Below are 24,422 nucleotides of genomic sequence, written 5' to 3' on the forward strand. Positions count from 1 at the left end.
TTAAAAAAAGACACATTAATAATTACTTAGCAGCCTCAGAAACCTTAAACCCCCCAATGGATCCAGAGGAAGGCAAAAATAATTTTTCTAACCCTTGGTTAGCACATATGCATTTTTAGTGTGTTTTGCAGAAATGCACTAGAGGCCATTTAAAATGGATTTCCTATGGATCTAGTTCACATCTGTGCATTTTGAGCCAGTGCTCTTTTTGGAAAGGGCCTGGGACTTTTATCCCACAACAGATTTCATTTTGCGTGTAATAGATTTCAATGGACCCGCACCAGAAAACACAAGTGTTGCGTTTTTTATGCATTTTTTTTCATACGTTTTGTTTGGTTAATAGGAAAGTATGACGGTTCTGTTCATGGGAGTGCGACTTAACACTCTCTGGAACTCAAGTAGCATCAAAGTCGCACTCCATTAACTGAACGGTCATACTTTCCTAAAAAAAAAAAAAAAAAAAAGGAACGTAAAATCCATTAAAAACATGTCATAAGAACACGTGTTCCAAAACACATCAATCGCAACACGCATAGGTGTGAATCTCGCCTAAAGGAATCAGATGCTCCCTAGGCTGACATTTTACTGTTAAGATGTGCAACAGACCTGCTGCCCTATTGAAAAGTGACCTGTGGTAGATCACTTTTCAGAGGTGTTTAACAGGCGGTGAGGAGGAGAGGTGTTGCCTTTTCACCTCCTGTTTGAACCTTGTAAATGCCAACCCTCTGCATTACATATGGTAGTAATTGGGTTGCAGTATGGCCCCATTCACTTGAATGGGTCACGTTTTGCGGCAGTACTGTAAATGTTATGATCCTTAAAAGGAGTTCATCACCTGGTGGTGAGTAATAAAACTTTTCTGTTCAATGTCAGGAGAGCAAAGATAAAACGCCTCCATTTTTATGACTTCAGCTCTTCTTTATCTCTAGAATGCCTTTGAAGCTCCTTTCTGTTTTTACTCAACAAAAAATCCCCAGTCTGAGCGGAGGAGCCCTTTAATCTGAGCTGTATAGAACAGAAGAAGTAAAGGATTCTGGGCGGCAACCAAACACATCTGATTAAAAGCTGAACTGCGCACACAAAGCTTTCATTTTATTATATTCCTCAGTAGCCACAAACAATATAAATCCACCTTGTGTGCACCAAATGTCGTTGCAAACCCAGGTATTACCTTGTAAAAAGTAGCTGTGACATCATCACCGTGCTGTACATAGCCTGTTTAGATAGCAGAGGTGTGGGAGGGGCTTAGCAGGCTCCACCCACTTCAAAAACCTACAAAATGGGGGCGGAGACAAGACAGTCACCCTGTACATGGAGTAAGAGAAAGAGCAGGGCTGTGGGAGGGGCACAGCAGGCTCCTCCCACCACCGAAAACTACAGGAGGGGCAGAGACAAGAACAATCACCCTGCAGAAGGAGAGAGAGCAGAGCTGTGGGAGGGGCCCAGCAGGCTCCACCCAGAACAGAAAACTACTGGAGGGGGCGGAGACAAGACCAGTCACCTTGCACAAAAAGAGAGCAGAGCTGTGGGAGGGGCCCAGCAGGCTCCACCCAGAACAGAAAACTACTGGAGGGGGCGGAGACAAGACCAGTCACCCTGCACAAAAAGAGAGCAGAGCTGTGGGAGGGGCCCAGCAGGCTCCACCCACTACCTAAAACTACAGGAGGGGGCGGTAAAAAGACTAGTCCCCCTGCACAAGGAGAGAGAGCAGAGCTTTGGGAGGGGCCCAACAGACTCCACCTACCACAGGCTGCCTGCAGAAAACTACAGGAGGGGGCGGAGACAAGACCAGTCTTCCTGCACAAGGAGAGAGATCAGCAGTGGGCGGTCTTTATTACAGGAAGTCTCACACTGGATTTCTGCACAGATCTGGAAGAAACACACAAAGCACACCGAGATTCAGGCTGGGTTCACACTTATGCGATTGCAGACATTGCATGCGATTCGCACTGCATTGCTGTGCACATCGCATTAGATGTCTTTGCGATGCAAAGTCAGTGATACAGTTTGCATGGCAGAAATCGCATTCGCACCAAAATGGAGGACCCTTTTCGTCCGCACTGGAATTGGATCGGATGTTCAGACCGATGCGATCTAATTCTATCCGATTTGACAGTTCGCACTGAAATCTGATTTGGGGGTGTCATTAACTTTTCACCGACACCCGCAACGGTTGTCAGAGAGCAGTGTGAACTACCTGCGATTTAGATGCGATGCGGGGACCCCGCACAGGAATCGCTGTGGTTCCCGCATCGCATCAGTGTGAACCGTGAAGAAGAATACATGAATTCATGAAGAAGAATACAAATGATGAATAGATTTAGGGCAGGTTCACACCACAAAAGCGCACATAAGATCCGTTCCAGATGCGTTTCTGCATGTGCATTTTTAATGCGTTTTTGGCGCGTTCTAGCGTTTTATTGCATTTCCGGATGCTTTTTTCCACTGAACTGGGGTCCAGTGCATTTTTGTGTTTTACCGCGTTCCAATGAAGTGCAGTACAGGAAAAATGTATCATGTTCTACTTTCTTTTTGAATCTGTAATACTCTGACCCCTGGCAGCAGTGTGGAAGCAGTGAGGTCTCTCTGCAGAAGTCCGAACCCCCCCACCACCACTGCTTTTGCACTGCTGGCAGGGGCAGCTTTCTAAAGAAAATGTCCTATAAAAGACTTTGCTCACTTTTGCTTTGATACATCTGGACTATAATTAGATTATTTACACTGAAAGTTTAATTAGGTTTTAATCTAGTAAAGGTATGAGAAGAGAGGCGTGGCCGTCACCCCCATTGCAGCACCTATTTTGCCATTAGGGTTGTTCTGCTTATCCACTAGAACAGGGATATGCAATTAGCAGACCTCCAGCTGTTGCAAAACTACAAGTCCCATCATGCCTCTGCCTCTGGGTGTCATGCTTGTGGCTGTCAGAGTCTTGCTATGCCTCATGGGACCTGTAGATCTGCAACAGCTGGAGGTCCACTAATTGCATATCCCTGCACTAGAATATGCCATTGGAGACCACATAACCTACTATTCATGTGTTTTTGATGCAGAAAAAAAAACTACGCACTGACTGCATGTGGTGTGAACTGGCCCTTAGACAATATTTACTCATCCTGGAGTTCTGCTTTAAATTCTTCCTCTGGAATAGCGCACATCTTACCTGGTCTGTCGCAGGGGGATGGGCAGGGAGATGCAGAGGAAAGGGTCGAACGTGTCGCTCTGCTTGTGGCAGTGCGGACAGGTGAGCGATGATCTGCAATGAGACAATTTAAAAAGGAACGTGACACATTTCTACTTTTTCGACCTTGCATGAAGTCAGGACACAATACGGGGGGGGGGGGGGATACAGGAACCCGGGGAACCCTGTGCAGCAACACAAGACACTCTCTATCTCTGGCCCAATTTTTGGTTTTTAGTTTTGCATAGAGTTAGGGGACCGCTGGAATCCTTCCCAGGTTTTCTTTAGACTGTGTCTCCACTTGGGAAATTATTTTCCTCACTTCCTCTTCCATCAGAAGGTTGTCACCAAGACAGGAACCAAGGGGAAAAAATAAAATAAAATCGCTCCAAAAGGCACACATTGGCAATTAAAACACTTTCGAATGTAGGATGGGAAAGGCTACATTACTGTGAAGTTTAATCTGCTAATATTTTGACTTCCCTCTCCCTGTATCTGTCGGTGGGAGGAATAGTGTCCCATCATTGGTATCAGTGGGAGGAATAGTGTCCCATCATTGGTGTCAGTGGGAGGAATAGTGTCCCATCATTGCTGTCAGTGGGAGGAATAGTGTCCCATCATTGCTGTCAGTGGGAGGAATAGTGTCCCATCATTGCTGTCAGTGGGAGGAATAGTGTCCCATCATTGGTGTCAGTGGGAGGAATAGTGCCCCATCATTGGTGTCAGTGGGAGGAATAGTGTCCCATCATTGGTGTCAGTGGGAGGAATAGTGTCCCATCATTGCTGTCAGTGGGAGGAATAGTGTCCCATCATTGCTGTCAGTGGGAGGAATAGTGTCCCATCATTGCTGTCAGTGGGAGGAATAGTGTCCCATCATTGCTGTCAGTGGGAGGAATAGTGTCCCATCATTGGTGTCAGTGGGAGGAATAGTGCCCCATCATTGGTGTCAGTGGGAGGAATAGTGTCCCATCATTGGTGTCAGTGGGAGGAATAGTGTCCCATCATTGCTGTCAGTGGGAGGAATAGTGTCCCATCATTGCTGTCAGTGGGAGGAATAGTGTCCCATCATTGCTGTCAGTGGGAGGAATAGTGTCCCATCATTGCTGTCAGTGGGAGGAATAGTGTCCCATCATTGGTGTCAGTGGGAGGAATAGTGCCCCATCATTGGTGTCAGTGGGAGGAATAGTGTCCCATCATTGGTGTCAGTGGGAGGAATAGTGTCCCATCATTGCTGTCAGTGGGAGGAATAGTGTCCCATCATTGGTGTCAGTGGGAGGAATAGTGCCCCATCATTGGTGTCAGTGGGAGGAATAGTGTCCCATCATTGGTATCAGTGGGAGGAATAGTGCCCCATCATTGGTGTCAGTGGGAAGAAAAGTGTCCCATCATTGGTATCAGTGGGAAGAAAAGTGTCCCATCATTGGTATCAGTGGGAGGAATAGTGTCCCATCATTGGTATCAGTGGGAGGAATAGTGTCCCATCATTGGTATCAGTGGGAGGAATAGTGCCCCATCATTGGTATCAGTGGGAGGAATAGTGCCCCATCATTGGTATCAGTGGGAGGAATAGTGTCCCATCATTGGTGTCAGTGGGAGGAATAGTGTCCCATCATTGCTGTCAGTGGGAGGAATAGTGTCCCATCATTGCTGTCAGTGGGAGGAATAGTGTCCCATCATTGGTGTCAGTGGGAGGAATAGTGCCCCATCATTGGTATCAGTGGGAGGAATAGTGCCCCATCATTGGTGTCAGTGGGAAGAAAAGTGTCCCATCATTGGTATCAGTGGGAAGAAAAGTGTCCCATCATTGGTATCAGTGGGAGGAATAGTGTCCCATCATTGGTATCAGTGGGAGGAATAGTGTCCCATCATTGGTATCAGTGGGAGGAATAGTGCCCCATCATTGGTATCAGTGGGAGGAATAGTGCCCCATCATTGGTGTCAGTGGGAGGAATAGTGTCCCATCATTGGTGTCAGTGGGAGGAATAGTGCCCCATCATTGGTATCAGTGGGAGGAATAGTGCCCCATCATTGGTATCAAAGTGGGAGGAATAGTGCCCCATCATTGGTATCACAGTGGGAGGAATAGTGCCCCATCATTGGTATCACAGTGGGAGGAATAGTGCCCCATCATTGGTATCACAGTGGGAGGAATAGTGCCCCATCATTGGTATCACAGTGGGAGGAATAGTGCCCCATCATTGGTATCAGTGGGAGGAATAGTGCCCCATACTATTCCTTCCAACACCACCAATGATAGGGAACTATTCCTCCCACTGACACCAATGATGGGACGCTATTCCTCCCACTGACACCAATGATGGGGCACTATTCCTCCCACTGACACCAATGATGGGGCACTATTCCTCCCACTGACACCAATGATGGGGCACTATTCCTCCCACTGACACCAATGATGGGGCACTATTCCTCCCACTGATACCAATGATGGGACACTATTCCTCCCACTGACACCAATGATGGGGCACTATTCCTCCCACTGACACCAATGATGGGGCAATCTTCTCCACAGGAGCACAGACAGAAAACCAAAAAAGGTCTTTCATAGAGTACATTGCCTGCTGCAACCTCCCCCTTCCTCTCCTGGGATTGTGGGGACGATCGACGGCCAGGGTTTTCAAACGTTCCCTACACGATTGTTTTATTGCTGAACACAAGAATGGTAAAATATCAACAGAAGACAAAAACAGCCAGCTCTATACTTAGAGGAGGCAGACGAGGTGTCTGGTGGTAATTATAGCGGTGTGGTCCCCCCGCCAGGACCGGTGAAGATCTGAGTCATCGCTTTGTCCCGTCCCTAGACAGCCAGATCTGCCCCCGTCTGCAAACATCTTCCCTTCACAACCCCCCATCCAAGAACACATGATAAAAGGAAAGTTACATTGTTACCATCAATAAAAGAGATTTATAATAAGCCACACCCCCCTGACCTGTCCAGCTGCTGGCACTGTGGAGTAATTCATCCTCAAAAGATCCCTAAAGCCCAACTCAACTTTCAGTTCAAAAGCCGTATTAAACCCCAAACCCAAAAATGGAACAAATTTACCAATCAATAGATGTGGCGGCTGCATTCGTATTCTTTTTTTTTAGCCCCTCCGTTTTCACCTGGTGATCTGGTCAGTAACACACCTCCTGTTTTAGAGCACCCCCCCACTCTGGATAAAGGAGCACAGGGGGCACAGCAGATTTCTATACACTAACAAATTAAAGCTCAACTCCAGCTCACACTTTACAATCAGTTACAGCTTTTTTGGGATAAAGGATTTACATGAATAAATAAAAGTTGATCATTGTAAGCTCCCCTGTCAGTGGTAAATGGTTTGTCTTATCCCTGTAACTGCTACATCTGCAGGACAGCTTGTTCTGTTGAAAAACAACAGACTTATTGGCCGAATCAGCAAGTGAAAATAAATGAAAGAAACCTCAAAAGAAAACGAATGCAGCCGCCACATCTAGGAATAGGTGAGCTGCAATATAATAAAGGCTTGTTTTGGGGGTTTAATAAGAGATTACTTAAAAAAGCCCTATTAAAAGTAAGGAAGATTTGAATAGATCAGAGGTCAGGAGTATGTAATGTAGAGCGCAGAGGTCAGGAGTATGTAATGTAGAGCGCAGAGGTCAGGAGTATGTAACGTAGAGCACAGAGGTCAGGAGTATGTAATGTAGAGCGCAAAGGTCAGGAGTGTGTAATGTAGAGCGCAGAGGTCAGGAGTACGTAATGTAGAGCGCAGAGGTCAGGAGTATGTAACGTAGAGCACAGAGGTCAGGAGTATGTAATGTAGAGCGCAGAGGTCAGGAGTGTGTAATGTAGAGCGCAGAGGTCAGGAGTACGTAATGTAGAGCACAGAGGTCAGGAGTACGTAATGTAGAGCGCAGAGGTCAGGAGTACGTAATGTAGAGCGCAGAGGTCAGGAGTACGTAATGTAGAGCGCAGAGGTCAGGAGTACGTAATGTAGAGCGCAGAGGTCAGGAGTACGTAATGTAGAGCGCAGAGGTCAGGAGTACATAATGTAGAGCGCAGAGGTCAGGAGTACGTAATGTAGAGCACAGAGGTCAGGAGTACGTAATGTAGAGCACAGAGGTCAGGAGTACGTAATGTAGAGCACAGAGGTCAGGAGTATGTAATGTAGAGCACAGAGGTCAGGAGTACGTAATGTAGAGCACAGAGGTCAGGAGTACGTAATGTAGAGCACAGAGGTCAGGAGTACGTAATGTAGAGCGCAGAGGTCAGGAGTACGTAATGTAGAGCGCAGAGGTCAGGAGTACGTAAAGCAAAATTCAGAGGTTAGTAGTATGTAACACAGAATGCAATGGCCAGAAGTATGTAATGTACACTTGTAGGTGTCAGTAGTATGTTAAAACACAGAGTGCAGAGGTCAGGAGTAAGTAACACAGCGCAGGGGTCACTAGCAAGTAATGAGTCCAGAAGTATTTAACACCATGCTCAGGGGTAAGTAGTAGTTAAGTCAGCGTGCAGAGATCAGGAGTAAGCAATGCAGAGTGAAAGGAGTCAGTAGTAGGTAAAGCAGGGTTCAGATGTAAGTAGTATGTATGTAATTGAGTGCAGGGGTCAGTTGTATGTAGTGCTGAGTGCAGCGTCAGCAGTATGTAACACAGTACAAAGGTCAGTAGTAAGTGACACAGGGTTCAGAGGTCAGTAGTATGTAATGCAATGTGCAGAGGTCAGTAGTATGTAATACAATGTGCAGAGGTCAGTAGTATGTAATACAATGTGCAGAGGTCAGTAGTATGTAATACAATGTGCAGAGGTCAGTAGTAACTAACAACATGTAAAAGACGCATAGCAGTGTGCGGAGGGTTAAGTCGGAACCCCACAGACTGACATCGCACTCCTCCTGAGGGCCCTCTAATTACTCCTCACCTGTACTGAGCTTGGAAGTGTTCTTGTACAAAGCTGTGTCCTCCGTCTGTCTGCGGGGAGGAGGGAGAGGAACTGAGGCTGCTCTGCTCAGAGACTGAAGGCTGCAGGAGAAAAGAAAATTCATTAGTTAAAGAGAAAGACGTGAGAGCGACAAACAGCCCCAAATATCCAAACAAACCCCCCCAGAGCCACGTACACTGCTGTATATGGTGGATACTTCAAGAGCTTGCATTTGTTACTACTGGCCCCTGGACTGCCCATTACATACTACTGACCCCTGGATGGTCCATTACATACTACTGGCCCCTGGATGGTCCATTACATACTACTGACCCCTGGACTCAATTAAATACATACTACTTACATCTGAACCCCGCTTTACCTGCTACTGATGCTGGCACTCCGATTATTTACTGATGACCTCTGTACTCTGCCTTAACTACTACTTACCTCTGAGTATGTTACATATTTCTGGATTCTGCATTACTTACTCCTGATCTTTAACCTCTGCACCGTGCATTATATACTACTGACCTCTGCACTGGGGGAGGGGAGACTGAGGAAATGACTCCTCCTCCTTCTACAAAGTTACAATGTACAGTCTGATCACTGGGGGAGGGGAGGCTGAGGAAATGCCTCCTCCCCCTTCTACAAAGTTACAATGTACAGTCTGATCACTGGGGGAGGGGAGACTGTACATTGTATCTTTGTAGAAGGAGGAGGAGTCATTTATACAGTCTCCCCTCCCCCAGTGATCAGACTGTACATTGTAACTTTGTAGAAGGGGGAGGAGGCATTTCCTCAGTCTCCCCTCCCCCAGTGATCAGACTGTACATTGTAACTTTGTAGAAGGAGGAGGAGTCATTTCCTCAGTCTCCCCTCCCCCAGTGATCAGACTATACATTGTATCTTTGTAGAAGGAGGAGGAGTCATTTATACAATGTACAGTCTGATCACTGGGGGAGGGGAGACTGAGGAAATGGCGCCTCCTCCTACAAAGTTACAATGTACAGTCTGATCACTGGGGGAGGGGAGACTGAGGAAATGACCCCTCCTCCTACAAAGTTACAATGTACAGTCTGATCACTGGGGGAGGGGAGACTGAGGAAATGGCGCCTCCTCCTCCTTCTACAAAGTTACAATGTACAGTCTTATCACTGGGGGGGAGGAGACTGAGGAAATGACCCTTCCTCCTACAAAGTTACAATGTACAGTCTGATCACTGGGGGAGGGGAGACTGAGGAAATGCTTCCTCCTGCCTGCAGCAGACTGATGACATCTCAGCCTAGGTGAAGTCACTGGAGTGGAGTTCAGGGAAAGCTTTTAAATGATAAAAGGTGAAGAAAACGATCGCATTGCTGTATATTGCGTCCACTTTGACGTTTTCAGAAGAACGAATGACGGATTGATTTTTTGTTCCAAATTTTTTTTTTTTTTTTAAATAAAGATTTTGTGTAGCGAAGCGTGCGCTAAGAAGGGTAAGCGGCCTTCGAGGGATTAGACGTCCTTAAATCCGGCGAGCGTTCTCTATAATTGGGTGAATATGATAAGCAGAAGGATAAACACCCACACAGGATCATGCCAAGCTGCGGCGGTCCTCCCCCCCCCCCCCCCCCCCCAGGAATTCAACCTCCGATAACAGGAAGACGCCATGCCAAGTGATGCCCGGCCCTGCTGCCAGCTCTCCGGGGGTGAGGGGGGGGCGGGGCCTCATTGCCTTCTGCCAAGTCCTGACTCTTATACTGCAGCACAGCAGGGGTTAAAATCTCACCCCAGCTGGAGGGATACAGGAAGAAGAAGAAGAAGAAAAAAAAAAAAAAAGAAGAAGAAGATGATGATTTTCCGTAACAAGAAATTCTCATTCGTCTCATTTCAGATTTTAAAATATTAAAGCAGAACTCCAACCAAAAACGAGATCGAAATAAGAGGCCCATTAAATAGGATAAAAGAGGTTTAACCTTAAACTACGTAGAGGGTTCTTTACTGTAAGAGCGGCAAGGATGTGGAATTCCCTTCCACAGGCGGTGGTCTCAGCGGGGAGCATTGATAGCTTCAAGAAACTATTAGATAATCACCTGAATGACCGCAACATACAGGGATATGTAATGTAATACTGACACATAATCACACACATAGGTTGGACTTGATGGACTTGTGTCTTTTTTCAACCTCACCTACTATGTAACAGCATAAAATAACACTAGCTTTTGCTGCAATAGTCACCTTCAATCCAGAGATTCCCTCCCCACACACTTTTTTCTGCCACTAGGTGTCTCTGATAGACCGCATCATTCAATCCACTTCTTCTGAGCCCACTTCATCCCGGACCAGCCCCCAACCTGTGGTCGGACGTAAAAGGAGGCGCAGCACAGAGATGAGCCAATCGTCTCTGTCACTCTGCTATCTCCTCCTATCAGCGTGCTTCTTCAGCATATCAACGAAACGGCTCTTTACACTGCTTCTACTTCTCCCAGTCTGAGCTCTGCTGTACAGGAAGCCAACTGGTCATGTTCAGGTACTTCTGCTGCTTCTATTTAATAGAGTTAATGATGTAATAATTATTACAGAACTGCGTTATTTGTGTCTTTAAGGACCTCCTCTTCCACCCCAGAAACTCAACCTCCGATATCAGGAAGGCGCCATGCCAAGCGATGCCCGGTCCTGCTGCCAGCCTGTCGGGGGGGGGGGGGGGGGGGGACTGGCCATCATCGCCTTCTGGCAGCACGTACTGCGGCACGGCAATGGTTAAAATCTCACTCCATGCCAGAGAGATAAAGAAAGTGGAATCTTATTATCACATGAAGGAAAAGTGAAAGAAATTCTTATTGTTTCATATTTTGTATATTAAAAGCAGAACTCCAAGTGAAAGAAATAAAATTCCCATTAACCACTTAAGGACCAGCCTCGTTTTGGAATCTAGGTGTTTAAAACAGTTTTTTTTTGCTAGAAAATTACTTAGAACCCCCAAACATTATTTTTTTTTCTAACACCCTAGAGAATAAAATGGCGGTCATTGCAATACTTTTTTTTCACACCGTATTTGCGCAGCGGTCTTACAAGTGCACTTAAAAAGTGTGTTTTTTTTTTTTTTTTTTTTTTTTTTTTTATGAATAAAAAAAATAAGACAACAGTAAAGTTAGGCCAATTTTTTTTTTTTTATATTGTGAAATATAATGTTACGCCGAGTAAATTGATACCCAACATGTCACGCTTCAAAATTGCGCCCGCTCGTGGAATAGCGTCAAACTTTTACCCTCGAAAATCTCCATAGGCGACGTTTAAAAAAATTCTACAGGTTGCGTGTTTTGCGTTACAGAGGAGGTCTTAGGGCTGGAATTATTGCTCTCGCTCTAACGATCGCGGCGATACCTCACATGTGTTGTTTGACCACCGTTTTCATATTTGGACGCTACTCACGTATGCGTTCGCTTCTGCGCACGAGCTCGGCGGGACGGGGCGTCTAAATTTTTTTTTTTTTTTTAATTTAATTTAATTTATTTTTACACTGTTTTTTTTTTTTTTTTTTTTTTTTTTTTAAACTATTGGGGTCACTTTTATTCCTATTACATGGAATGTAAACATCCCTTGTAATAGAAAAAAAGCTTGACAGGGCCTCTTAAATATGAGATCTGGGGGGACAAAAAGACCTCACATCTCATATTTGGACTTCAATGCAATAATAAAAAATAAAAAAAAATGACATTGAAAAAAAATGTGGCTTTAAGAGGTATGGGCGGAAGTGACGTTTTGACGTCGCTTCCGCCCTACAGTGTCATGGAGACGGGTGGGCGCCATCTTCCCCTCACTCGTCTCCAGGCACAGCTAGGGAACGGACGTGATCGCCTCCGCCGCTGCCGACGGCTCCAGTAAGCGGCGGAGGGCACCGGATCGCGGCATGGGGGCCCCTCTCTCCCGCCACCAATAAAAGTGATCTCGCGGCGAATCCGCCACAGAGACCACTTTTATCTTGTAGCCGACCACCAGCCAAAAACGCGGATACCGGGGGTTATGGCAGCTAGCTGTTGCCATAACAACGATATCCGTCCTCAAAAAAGGGACGTACATCGGCGCGCGGCGGTTGGCAAGTGGTTAAAAGATAAAATAACAAAACTAGCTTTTGCTGCAATAATCACCATCAATCCAGAGATTCCCCCCCCCCCCATAGCACTTTTTTTCTGCCATTAGAGGTCTTATAGACCGCATCATTCAATCCACTTCCTCTGAGCCCACTTCATCCCGGACCAGCCCCCAACCTGTGACTGGACAGTAAAAGGAGAAGCAGCACAGTGATGAGCTCACCTTTCAGGTACGTTACGCTGCTTCTATTTAAGAGTTACTGATGTATTAAATTGTTACATTACTACATTAATTTTATCTCTTTAACCCCCATGATGCTGGCGCCCGCCGGACCTTTAAGGGGTTTCCGATGCCAGGAGGCGGGGTTTATGATCATGTGACTGCTGTGATTGGCTGTCACAGTGGTCACCTGATCGGAAAGCCGCCGATCGCAAGTAGCGCACGGGAGCTTTCCGTTAGCCGTCAGTTGGGTTTACATTCTGGTACACAAATGTGCAGCCGCTCGGCGTTAAGGAACACCTACCAAGAGGCCGCAGATTTACTGTCGGCGCCAAGAGATTAAAGGGCTCAAATAAGGGATGGGGGAGGGGTGGACAATAAAACGCCTCTGAAGAGCGATCCAAATGCAGATCGTTTTTCAGAGACCAAAGCAAGTGTGAAGGAGCCCTTACTGTATATCTGCATGGAGTTTGGCGTCAAAGCCCAAACTTTTTTGTTTAGACAGAGCAGGATAGAGCGGGAACCTCCAAGTCTTGCCTTGCAGCACCGAGGTCCTCCGTTCACATCCCAGCCAGGACACGATCCGCATGGAGTATGCACGTTCTCCCTGTACCCGGATGGGTTTCCACCGACATTACAAAGACATGCTGGTAGGTTCGTTGGGATAGAGACATTAGATTGTAAGCTCCTAGGTGCAGGGACTGTACAGCGCTGTGTAAACCGTTGGCGGTATATAGACGCCTGTAATAAATAAAGCTCTCCGATTCTGGCACGGCCACATTTTTTTTTTTTTCTAGAGAAAAATCTCAATTCTCTTATATTTCCTGTTGTCTGAAGTTTCGATCGTTACCCAAAGATCATAGAAAAAAGAAGAAGAGAAATCTTCGCCATTTACAAGCCGCACTACGAAACGCGCTGAGCCGATGGTCGAAGAAAGTATCATCATCGGAAGTGCGGCGCTCTCACCATGAGAGGCTTCAAGATTACATTAATTGCAATGAAGTGGCTCTACGGCAGGAGAGAACAGCGTCCGGACCCTCAGCCGTGCATTGTGGGTAATGCCGAATCTCTATTAGCTGTAATAGAGATACTAAAAATATACAAAAAGAAAAAAACAGCATCAGGAAAAGGAGATGGGTTGGAACTTAGGGGCAGAGATGTGTTTTTCTCAGCAGTGTCTGTACTGGAGGAAGAGAGGGGCATCTCGGCACCGGGGGGGAGGGGCAACTCGGCACCGGGGGGGGAAAAGAGGGGCAACTCGGCACCGGGGGGGGGAAAAGAGGGGCAACTCGGCACCGGGGGGGGGAAAAGAGGGGCAACTCGGCACCGGGGGGGGGGAAAGAGGGGCAACTCGGCACCGGGGGGGGGGAAAGAGGGGCAACTCGGCACCGGGGGGGGAAAAGAGGGGCAACTCGGCACCGGGGGGGGAAAAGAGGGGCAACTCGGCACCGGGGGGGAAAAGAGGGGCAACTCGGCACCGGGGGGGGGAAAAGAGGGGCAACTCGGCACCGGGGGGGGGAAAAGAGGGGCAACTCGGCACCGGGGGGGGAAAAGAGGGGCAACTCGGCACCGGGGGGAAAAGAGGGGCAACTCGGCACCGGGGGGGGGAAAAGAGGGGCAACTCGGCACCGGGGGGGGAAAGAGGGGCAACTCGGCACCGGGGGGGGAAAGAGGGGCAACTCGGCACCGGGGGGGGGAAAGAGGGGCAACTCGGCACCGGGGGGGGGAAAGAGGGGCAACTCGGCACCGGGGGGGGGGAAGAGGGGCAACTCGGCACCGGGGGGGAAAAGAGGGGCAACTCGGCACCGGGGGGGGAAAAAGAGGGGCAACTCGGCACCGGGGGGGAAAAGAGGGGCAACTCGGCACCGGGGGGGGGAAAAAGAGGGGCAACTCGGCACCGGGGGGGGAAAAGAGGGGCAACTCGGCACCGGGGGGGGGAAAAGAGGGGCAACTCGGCACCGGGGGGGGGAAAAGAGGGGCAACTCGGCACCGGGGGGGGGAGGGGAACTCGGCACCGGGGGGGGGGAAAAGAGGGGAAACTCGGCACCGGGGGGGGAAAAGAGGGGAAACTCGGCACCGGGGGGGGAAAAGAGGGGAAACTCGGCACTGGGGGGGGAAAAGAGGGGAAACTCGGCACCGGGGGGGGAAAAGAGGGGAAACTCGGCACCGGGGGGGGAAAAGAGGGGAAACTCGGCACCGGGGGGGGAAAAGAGGGGAAACTCGGCACCGGGGGGGGAAAAGAGGGGAAACTCGGCACCGGGGGGGGGGAAAGAGGGGAAACTCGGCACCGGGGGGGGAAAAGAGGGGAAACTCGGCACCGGGGGGGAAAAGAGGGGCAACTCGGCACCGGGGGGGGAAAAGAGGGGCAACTCGGCACCGGGGGGGGAAAAGAGGGGCAACTCGGCACCGGGGGGGAAAAGAGGGGCAACTCGGCACCGGGGGGGGGAAAAGAGGGGCAACTCGGCACCGGGGGGGGGAAAGAGGGGCAACTCGGCACCGGGGGGGGGAAAGAGGGGCAACTCGGCACCGGGGGGGGGAAAGAGGGGCAACTCGGCACCGGGGGGGGGAAAGAGGGGCAACTCGGCACCGGGGGGGAAAAGAGGGGCAACTCGGCACCGGGGGGGGAAAAAGAGGGGCAACTCGGCACCGGGGGGGGAAAAAGAGGGGCAACTCGGCACCGGGGGGGGGAAAAAGAGGGGCAACTCGGCACCCGGGGGGGAAAAAGAGGGGCAACTCGGCACCGGGGGGGGGAAAAGAGGGGAAACTCGGCACCGGGGGGGGGGGAAAGAGGGGAAACTCGGCACCGGGGGGGGGAAAGAGGGGAAAATCGGCACCGGGGGGGGGGGGGGAGAGGGGAAACTCGGCACCGGGGGGGGGGAAAGAGGGGAAACTCGGCACCGGGGGGGGGGAAAGAGGGGAAACTCGGCACCGGGGGGGAAAGAGGGGCAACTCGGCACCGGGGGGGGGAAAAGAGGGGCAACTCGGCACCGGGGGGGGGGAAAGAGGGGCAACTCGGCACCGGGGGGGGAAAAGAGGGGCAACTCGGCACCGGGGGGGAAAAAAGAGGGGAAACTCGGCACCGGGGGGGGGGGAAGAGGGGAAACTCGGCACCGGGGGGGGGAGGGGAACTCGGCACCGGGGGGGGGAGGGGAACTCGGCACCGGGGGGGGAGGGGAACTCGGCACCGGGGGGGGAGGGGAACTCGGCACCGGGGGGGGGGAAAAGAGGGGAAACTCGGCACCGGGGGGGGAAAAGAGGGGAAACTCGGCACCGGGGGGGGAAAAGAGGGGAAACTCGGCACCGGGGGGGGAAAAGAGGGGAAACTCGGCACCGGGGGGGGAAAAGAGGGGAAACTCGGCACCGGGGGGGGAAAAGAGGGGAAACTCGGCACCGGGGGGGGAAAAGAGGGGAAACTCGGCACCGGGGGGGGAAAAGAGGGGAAACTCGGCACCGGGGGGGGAAAAGAGGGGAAACTCGGCACCGGGGGGGGAAAAGAGGGGAAACTCGGCACCGGGGGGGGAAAAGAGGGGAAACTCGGCACCGGGGGGGGGGGGAGAGGGGAAACTCGGCACCGGGGGGGGGAAAGAGGGGAAACTCGGCACCGGGGGGGGGGAAAGAGGGGAAACTCGGCACCGGGGGGGAAAGAGGGGAAACTCGGCACCGGGGGGGGAAAAGAGGGGAAACTCGGCACCGGGGGGGGAAAAGAGGGGAAACTCGGCACCGGGGGGGGGAAAGAGGGGAAACTCGGCACCGGGGGGGGAAAAGAGGGGAAACTCGGCACCGGGGGGGGAAAAGAGGGGAAACTCGGCACCGGGGGGGGAAAAGAGGGGAAACTCGGCACCGGGGGGGGGGGGAGAGGGGAAACTCGGCACCGGGGGGGGGAAAGAGGGGAAACTCGGCACCGGGGGGGGGGAAAGAGGGGAAACTCGGCACCGGGGGGGAAAGAGGGGAAACTCGGCACCGGGGGGGAAAGAGGGGAAACTCGGCACCGGGGGGGGGGAAGAGGGGAAACTCGGCACCGGGGGGAAAAAGAGGGGAAACTCGGCACCGGGGGGGGGGGGAGAGGGGCAACTCGGCACCGGGGGGGGGGGGGAGAGGGGCAACTCGGCACTGGGGGGAAAAAGGAGGGGCAAATCGGCAACAGGGGAAAGGGAGAGCCCTGTACTGGGGGGGAGGAGGAGGTAATTGGGTCATGGGGGGTTTTACAATATAATTATTTGATACAATGGTTTTAAAGCAAGATTCAGATTTTCCCAGGAATTAATTGCAGTTACATTAGGATATTAATTATTTTTTTGCAAACAGAAATAGTTTGTCTTGGATGTAAATGAATGATTTTGCTGTATTGAATGATTGTTTTCAAGTGAAGGACCATTTGTAACATTCGATCTCTGATTGATACTTTGTTTATCCTTCTATATATGGCCAACATGAGGTTGCAGATGAACATCTGGTTTACAGCGGGTAACACCCAACAACTTCAATCAATGTTGGTGGATGATCAGACCATCCTGGAGTCCTTGGGAAAGAAAAGTGGGAGGAGCTCATTATCATACTGGTGATTTCCCAGCGCGCTGAACAGCTCTCAGCAAGATGGACCAATCATCTCCTCTGCTAAGAGAGGAGAGACCAAAAGTACTGTATGTATGCGGCTAACCGCACTGGGGCCAGGATTGTGGCTCCCAGTGCCTGAAACATGTGGCCGTGACCACACTGCTGCTCTTAGCACCTAAAACATGTAGCAGTGATTGCACTATGGCTCCCAGTGCCTGAAACATGTGGCAGTGACAGCATTGTGGCTTCCATTTCTCTGGCTGTCATTGTGATATAAGGGCTTAAGTATGCAAATTAGAATTTATGACTTCACTGATTGTATAAGTATTGGGTTCAGGAGGAAAGTCGGCAATGGCGGCCGCCATACTTTTCCCATAACAGGGTCACTTTAAGCCACAGCCTTTTATAGGTCTTGGCAGTGGGCGGCCCGCTGGACACACATACAGCTTTATTATGGGCAGCGGAAGGACCAGATGTCTGATCTCTGCCCACAGCAGTCTGGAGAATGAGAGATCTGCCGAGTAAATATAGGTGCAGCCAGGAGTCACCTGACCCCGCCAGACGGCCAACGATGACTTCACAGGACAAAGACAGCTCCGCCGCCAATTACTCCCCCCTCATAATGGGCACATCGGGTGTACAGACCTGAGAACTCAGCACAGGGATGGTGGGAACCCTTCATAATGGGCACAGCGGGTGTACAGACCCGGGAACTCAGCACAGGGATGGTGAGAACCCCTCATAATGGGCACAGCGGGTGTACAGACCCGAGAACTCAGCACAGGGATGGTGGGAACCCCTCATAATGGGCACAGCGGGTGTACAGACCCGGGAACTCAGCACAGGGATGGTGGGAACCCCTCATAATGGGCACAGCGGGTGTGTAGACCCGGGAACTCAGCACAGGGATGGTGAGAACCCCTCATAATGGGCACAGCGGGTGTACAGACCCGGGAACTCAGCACAGGGATGGTGAGAACCCCTCATAATGGGCACAGCAGGTGTACAGACCTGAGAACTCAGCACAGGGATGGTGAGAACCCCTCATAATGGGCACAGCGGGTGTACAGACCCGGGAACTCAGCACAGGGATGGTGGGAACCCCTCATAATGGGCACAGCGGGTGTACAGACCTGGGAACTCAGCACAGGGATGGTGGGAACCCCTCATAATGGGCACAGCGGGTGTACAGACCTGGGAACTCAGCACAGGGATGGTGAGAACCCCTCATAATGGGCACAGCGGGTGTACAGACCCGGGAACTCAGCACAGGGATGGTGCAAACCCCTCATAATGGGCACAGCGGGTGTACAGACCCGGGAACTCAGCACAGGGATGGTGGGAACCCCTCATAATGGGCACAGCGGGTGTACAGACCTGGGAACTCAGCACAGAGATGGTGGGAACCTCTCATAATGGGCACAGCGGGTGTACAGACCCGGGAACTCAGCACAGGGATGGTGAGAACCCCTCATAATGGGCACAGCGGGTGTACAGACCCGGGAACTCAGCACAGGGATGGTGGGAACCCCTCATAATGGGCACAGCGGGTGTACAGACCCGGGAACTCAGCACAGGGATGGTGGGAACCCCTCATAATGAACATCTGTTACATTGTACGCAATGAAATACATTTGTCTTTGATGAATATTTTTGCTGTGTCGATCCTTCGGGGGGCGCTGACGCACACTTTCATTTTCAGCCTTGGCGTTCCTCTGGCGGTGACCCCGTCGGACAGACTGTGTGACCTCGGGGCACTCCGGTGACACGGCTCAGCGCCAAAGATAGCCATCTATCCGGAGCTTAAAGGATTAGGAGGGGACTGAGATTTGGAGAGCGGAGAGCGGACAAGCGTCCGGCGCCCTCCATTCACGGCTCGCAGAATTGTGCTGCGTAGACACGGCCGGCCTCCTGCCATTGAATAGGAGGATTCCAGCTGGTGTCACACTAAGCCGGGGGGGGGCGCCCGGGACGCACACACAGGGATTATACGGGGGAATCGGATGGATATGAAATCAGCCATGCGTGTGACACGGAATCACACCTCCCTCCACCCCGGGGGAGCGCCCCCCTCAGTCTTCCACAGGTGTCCCGGCTCCTCTACTGGACTCAAATGACTTCCTCTGATTTCACCGCACACTGTGAGCTTTAGAAGCTGCAGCAAGTCCGATAGAGCCGCGTCTCATTTCCTGGCTGGAGGACGTCCGGCATCATTTAGCACTTTCCTCCTCAGCTTGACTGTCCTTCCTTTACCCCTTTCCTTCATTGGATTTCAGTTCTTCCAATCATGGAGGCTCAGCATCACATGTGGGCGTTACCTACCTGCAGCTTGCCTAGGAACGGCCATTCCTAAAGACTCCTCCTCCACCTATCAAGGCAGTTTGATAATTCCATAACTCCTCCCACTGCTTGCACTGAGGACTCCTGAGGCCGGGTGCTGGGATGTTTTCAGAAAGCCAAGTACAGCCCCCTGCCGGCCCCTCCCACCGGCCATGATCTTTCTGCATTGCATAGAGAAGCACAGAGACCCAGTAATGACATTCTCCAATAGGCACACTTGTTCTGGGGACAGCTAAGAAGGGGCTCAATTAACCAAAAAATCTCTCATGAGATAATTGAATCACATGACATCTTTTTCCCTCATTTTGGATAAATTTCCTTTAACTTTGTGGTGTGTCCCCAGGACAGGAAGTGAAGGTCAATCACACTAGCGGGGACACAGCGATACAACCCGGCACAGAGTAAAACCCTCCCCCACTCTATTAAAAAAAACAAAAAACAAAACAAAAAAAAAAACACACGTTCTTGGCTAGAGGTAAAAAAAAATTTAAAAAAATTTAAAAAATTTTAAAAGCTACACTTTAAAAATGTTATATATTCTTCATAAACCACCAAGGATATAAATCTGCTTTGTGAGCACCAAATGACTTTGCAAACCCAGATATTACCTTATAAAAGTAGATGTGACATCATCACTGTGCTGAACATAGCCTGTGCAGAGAGCAGAGGTGTAGGAGGGGAAACAGCTGGCTCCACCCACTACCGAAAACTACAGGAGGGGGCGGAGACAAGACCAGTCCCCCTGCACAAGGAGAGAGTGTAGAGCTGTGGGAGGGGCCCAGCAGGCTCCACCTACTACATGAGGGGGTGGAGACAAGACCAGTCCCCCTGCACAAGGAGAGAGTGTAGAGCTGTGGGAGGGGCCCAGAAGGCTCCACCTACTACATGAGGGGGTGGAGACAAGACCAGTCCCCCTGCACAAGGAGAGAGTGTAGAGCTGTGGGAGGGGCCCAGCAGGCTCCACCTACTACATGAGGGGGTAGAGACAAGACCAGTCCCCCTGCACAAGGAGAGAGTGTAGAGCTGTGGGAGGGGCCCAGCAGGCTCCACCTACTACATGAGGGGGTGGAGACAAGACCAGTCCCCCTGCACAAGGAGAGAGTGTAGAGCTGTGGGAGGGGCCCAGCAGGCTCCACCTACTACATGAGGGGGTGGAGACAAGACCAGTCCCCCTGCACAAGGAGAGTGAGCAAAGCTATGGGAGGAGGTTAAGAAAGCTCCACCCACTACACTCTGCATAAAACTACAGAAGGGAGTGGAGACAAGGCCAGTCCCCCTGTACAAGGAGAGAGTGTAGAGCTGTGGGAGGGGCCCAGCAGGCCCCACCCACTACAGAAGGGTGCGGAGACAAGACCAATCCCCCTGCACAAGGAGAGAGAGCAGAGCTGTGGGAGGGGCCCAGCTGGCTCCACCTACTACATGAGGGGGTGGAGACAAGACCAGTCACCCTGCACAAGGGAGAGTGAGCAAAGCTATGGGAGGGGCTCAGCGGGCTCCACCCACCACACTCTACATAAAACTACAAAAAGGGGCGGAGACAAGACCAGTCCCCCCGGCACAAAGAGATGGCAGCAGTGAGCGGTCTTTATTACAGGAAGTCTCACCTAGACAATATTTGCTCATGCCGGAGTTCAGTTCAGAACGATCGATTGATCCCAATTGGATGATCAATTTTTTTTTTTTTAAAGTCTTTTTAAAAATCTTCTCCCGGGTGTACTTTTGTTTCCCTGAGTCGTCCAGCGCGGCCCCTTCACTCGCTCTCTCTCGTCATCTCATGAATATTGCAGGCTGGCTGCGTCTAATGCGCTGGGATAAGAGGGCGCCCGGCAGGCGAGGCCTTCACACGAAACGCTTGGGACACGGGAGCCGCCAAGCGATGGATATTTAGAAGAATGGAAGACGTGTCAGATAGAATAACTTCCAAAGACACTGAGGCAGAAGAATCCTGCATGAGGCTCCCCGGCACGCTGCACAGGAGGGCTCTAAATTATTTAGACTGTCTCTTTAAGTGTTAACCCCTGAGCAGACAGGAGAGGCGGGATCAACGCCCCAGCAGTGCGGATCTGGAAGCCTCGCGGACCCCAACGGGCACTCCGGGACTCGGAACTCATGGTGGGCCCTCAATCTCTATACACGTGCCAGTTTTTAATTGCATTTACCTTTACCAGAAGTTCAACATTATCCATAAATGCTAAATTCAGCAGGCCTTTCACAGTGCTACACCTGTACAGAGGGCGGGGACCAGGGAACACAATGGTCTGCATTTTCACGGGTTCCACCAAAGGAAGCGGCAGGCACACCACAGATTTAAGACAAAATGACAACAAAAAAAGAATTGGAACTGCCATGGGTGCAGACAGGGCCCCTAATTAGAAGTAGCAGTGGCTGGACGTAAAGCCCCGTGGCTGAACCACGATTTTACCACCTCCCAGCTGCTACCACAAACAGCAGCACTGCCATCAACCTCCCAATAAACTAGAACACTTGTATAAAACAGGCGGAATGTATATAACATTCTGATAAAATGTATCTCATTATGTAGTAGGGTGTCCCCGCCATCACTGCGTCCAGGGAGGGGCTACAATCTACAAACCGCCAATGGTGTTGTATCCAGAAAGGATAAATGACTTCCTGTTTTGCGGTAGTTCCATCCTGTAAAGCATGGGGTGTTTAACCTTTGGCCCTCCAGCTGTTGTGGAACTACAAGTCCCAGCATGCTTGTAACTGCCAGCATTGCAATGGCTCATGGGATTTGTAGTTCGACAACAGCTGGAGGGCGGCAGATTGAGCGCCCCATGCTGTAAAGTAAAAGTGTCATCTTTTGTTAAATTGTCGCGATCGCAGCATGGATGGATGGATGGATGGAAGCATCCGGTAGGTAAAGCGTTAAAGAGTCTTTGCCTTTTATACTCTACAGTTCGGTGCATCTACGCCGCAGCCCAGGGGACGCCGGCTAACCTCACCGCGACCTGACGGGGAACGCAACTTTTATCCCACCTCAGCACATGAGAGACCGACGGCCGACCCAGACCTGAGACTCGTTAATGTGCTCAACAATCTGCCTGCTACTTAAAGCTGAACTACGCGGCATCTGAGCACAAACCCAAAACGCAATTTTATTAATTTTTAATTTTCCGCGCAAACTCCCCTATCCATCCATGTCTCCACCCATTTTTCAAATAAATAAATTATATATATAAATTTTAGTCATAAACAACTGCAATTAAAAAATAAAACATAAAACACAAAATAATATTTTCACCATTTTTCAAATAAATGTGTGTATATATATATATATATATTTAATTTTTTTTTACACACACATATTCATTTATTTGAAAAATGGTGAAAATGTGTGCTTTATTTTTTTTCTTTAAAGAAAAAAAAAATTAAACACACATTTTCACAATTTTTCAAAGAAGTGTGTGTGTGTGTATACACATAAAATTATACTTTTTACTTAAATTTTTTTAGTCATAAAAAATAAACACAGATTTTCACAATTTTTTCATATAAATAAATAAATATATATTATATATTATATAATATATATATATATATATATATATATATATATATATATATATATATATATATATATATATATATATATATATTTATTTTTTTTTATATATATATTATTTTGTGTTTTATTTTTTAATTGCAGTTGTTTATGACTAAAAAAAAATAAAGTATAATATATATATATAATTTATTTATTATTATATATTATTTATTACACGCAGTTATATATATTAAAAAATAAATAAAAACACATTTTCACCATTTTTCAAATAAATTTGAATGCTCTTTAAACTCTCGCTTTGTTGTACACACAAAGTCGGCTGCAACTCCCGGGAACCAATCAGCTGGCCTTGCGCCTTTATTGCACCAATAAGAACTTTGCACATCAGTAGAGCATTGCTGCTCTTGGCCCTCATTCATGAAAAGAACGGCAACCAAGCCAAACAAGCATGGCCACCCAGTCTATAGGAGGAGCCCATCCCCCACCCGGCTAATCAACAGATTTGTCTGGCTGGATTTTCGAGGAGCCAATTAAGTTGGATTCGGAGCATCGAGATTTATAATTAAGAGGGGATTAGGAAGTAGGGATTCCATATATTGCATTGGGTGGGAAGCAAAATGGCGGTTCAGGATTTGTAGGAAACAAATGGTGATGGGGGGGGGTTGGTTAACCCCTTACAGCTAAAGAGCACCTGTCACTATCCAAGTCTGAGAGGATTTGCTGACCGGAAACTTCTACCCAAAACCCCCTTCTGACGCACAGCCGCCGCTCGTTCTGTGGAGGTCGATCGGCGCCCAGGCCACGTCAGCAGTCCAATCATATATAGATACAACGACATCTATAAGGACTTTGTCATCAATTTTAATTTTAAGTGTACTCACTTTGAAATGGTAGAAAAAGGCCCCATTCACACCTGAGCGTTATGTGAACACGCCCCAAATGCAGCAAACAGACGCACATTTTTCTGTGCGGAAAAATGCACAACAAGAGGCGTCAAAGTGCACAATTCAGAAAAAAAAAACAAAAAAAACACAAAAAAAAAAAAACACAACAACAAAAGCTTAGCTCCACATGCCTTTACACATCACAGCGCCCCCATTACATTGCAGACATTTTCACATTATAGTGCCCCTTTACACATCACAGCGCCCCCATTACACTAGAGTCCCCTTCGTGTCATAGTGCCCCTTTACACATCACAGCGCCCCCATTACACTAGAGTCCCCTTCGTGTCATAGTGCCCCTTTACACATCACAGCGCCCCCATTACACTAGAGTCCCCTTCGTGTCATAGTGCCCCTTTACACATCACAGCACCCCCATTACATTGCAGCCATTGTCACATCACACATTCACATGTAGGTGTTTTGGCGGCCCACATTTGCGCAGGCACAGCAGACTATTCATTTGAATGGGCTGCCATGCCTGCGTTTCCTGCAGAAAAAAAAAAGGTGCATGCAGCATTTTAAAATTGCAGTGGCCTTGAAATCCATTCTGCTTTTGCACCATGCGACTTACCTGCAGTTCCTGCACACACAAACGCGCTGCGTTTTTAAAAGCGTGGCCTAAACATCTAAAAAAAGTTTGCCGGTGCAGGAACTGCAGGTAAGCAGAATGGTGCAAAAGCA

The 24,422-nt window shown here is 49.6% G+C and overlaps 1 protein-coding gene across 1 annotated transcript in view; it reads right to left on the bottom strand.

Annotated features, from left to right (window-relative positions):
* The window catches only part of USP43 (ubiquitin specific peptidase 43), a 66,828-nt gene that overhangs the window by 23,861 nt on the left and 18,545 nt on the right, over window positions 1–24,422 (bottom strand). The window contains exons 3-4 of the mRNA XM_073606986.1: window positions 8,079–8,179; window positions 3,161–3,253 (exon numbers count right to left, since the gene is read on the bottom strand). Of these exons, the coding sequence (XP_073463087.1) occupies window positions 3,161–3,253; window positions 8,079–8,179 (194 nt within the window). The remainder of the gene's footprint in view (window positions 1–3,160; window positions 3,254–8,078; window positions 8,180–24,422) is intronic.

The sequence above is a fragment of the Aquarana catesbeiana genome, linkage group LG12, assembly GCF_042186555.1.
Source record: "Aquarana catesbeiana isolate 2022-GZ linkage group LG12, ASM4218655v1, whole genome shotgun sequence".
Lineage (NCBI taxonomy): Eukaryota > Metazoa > Chordata > Amphibia > Anura > Ranidae > Aquarana > Aquarana catesbeiana.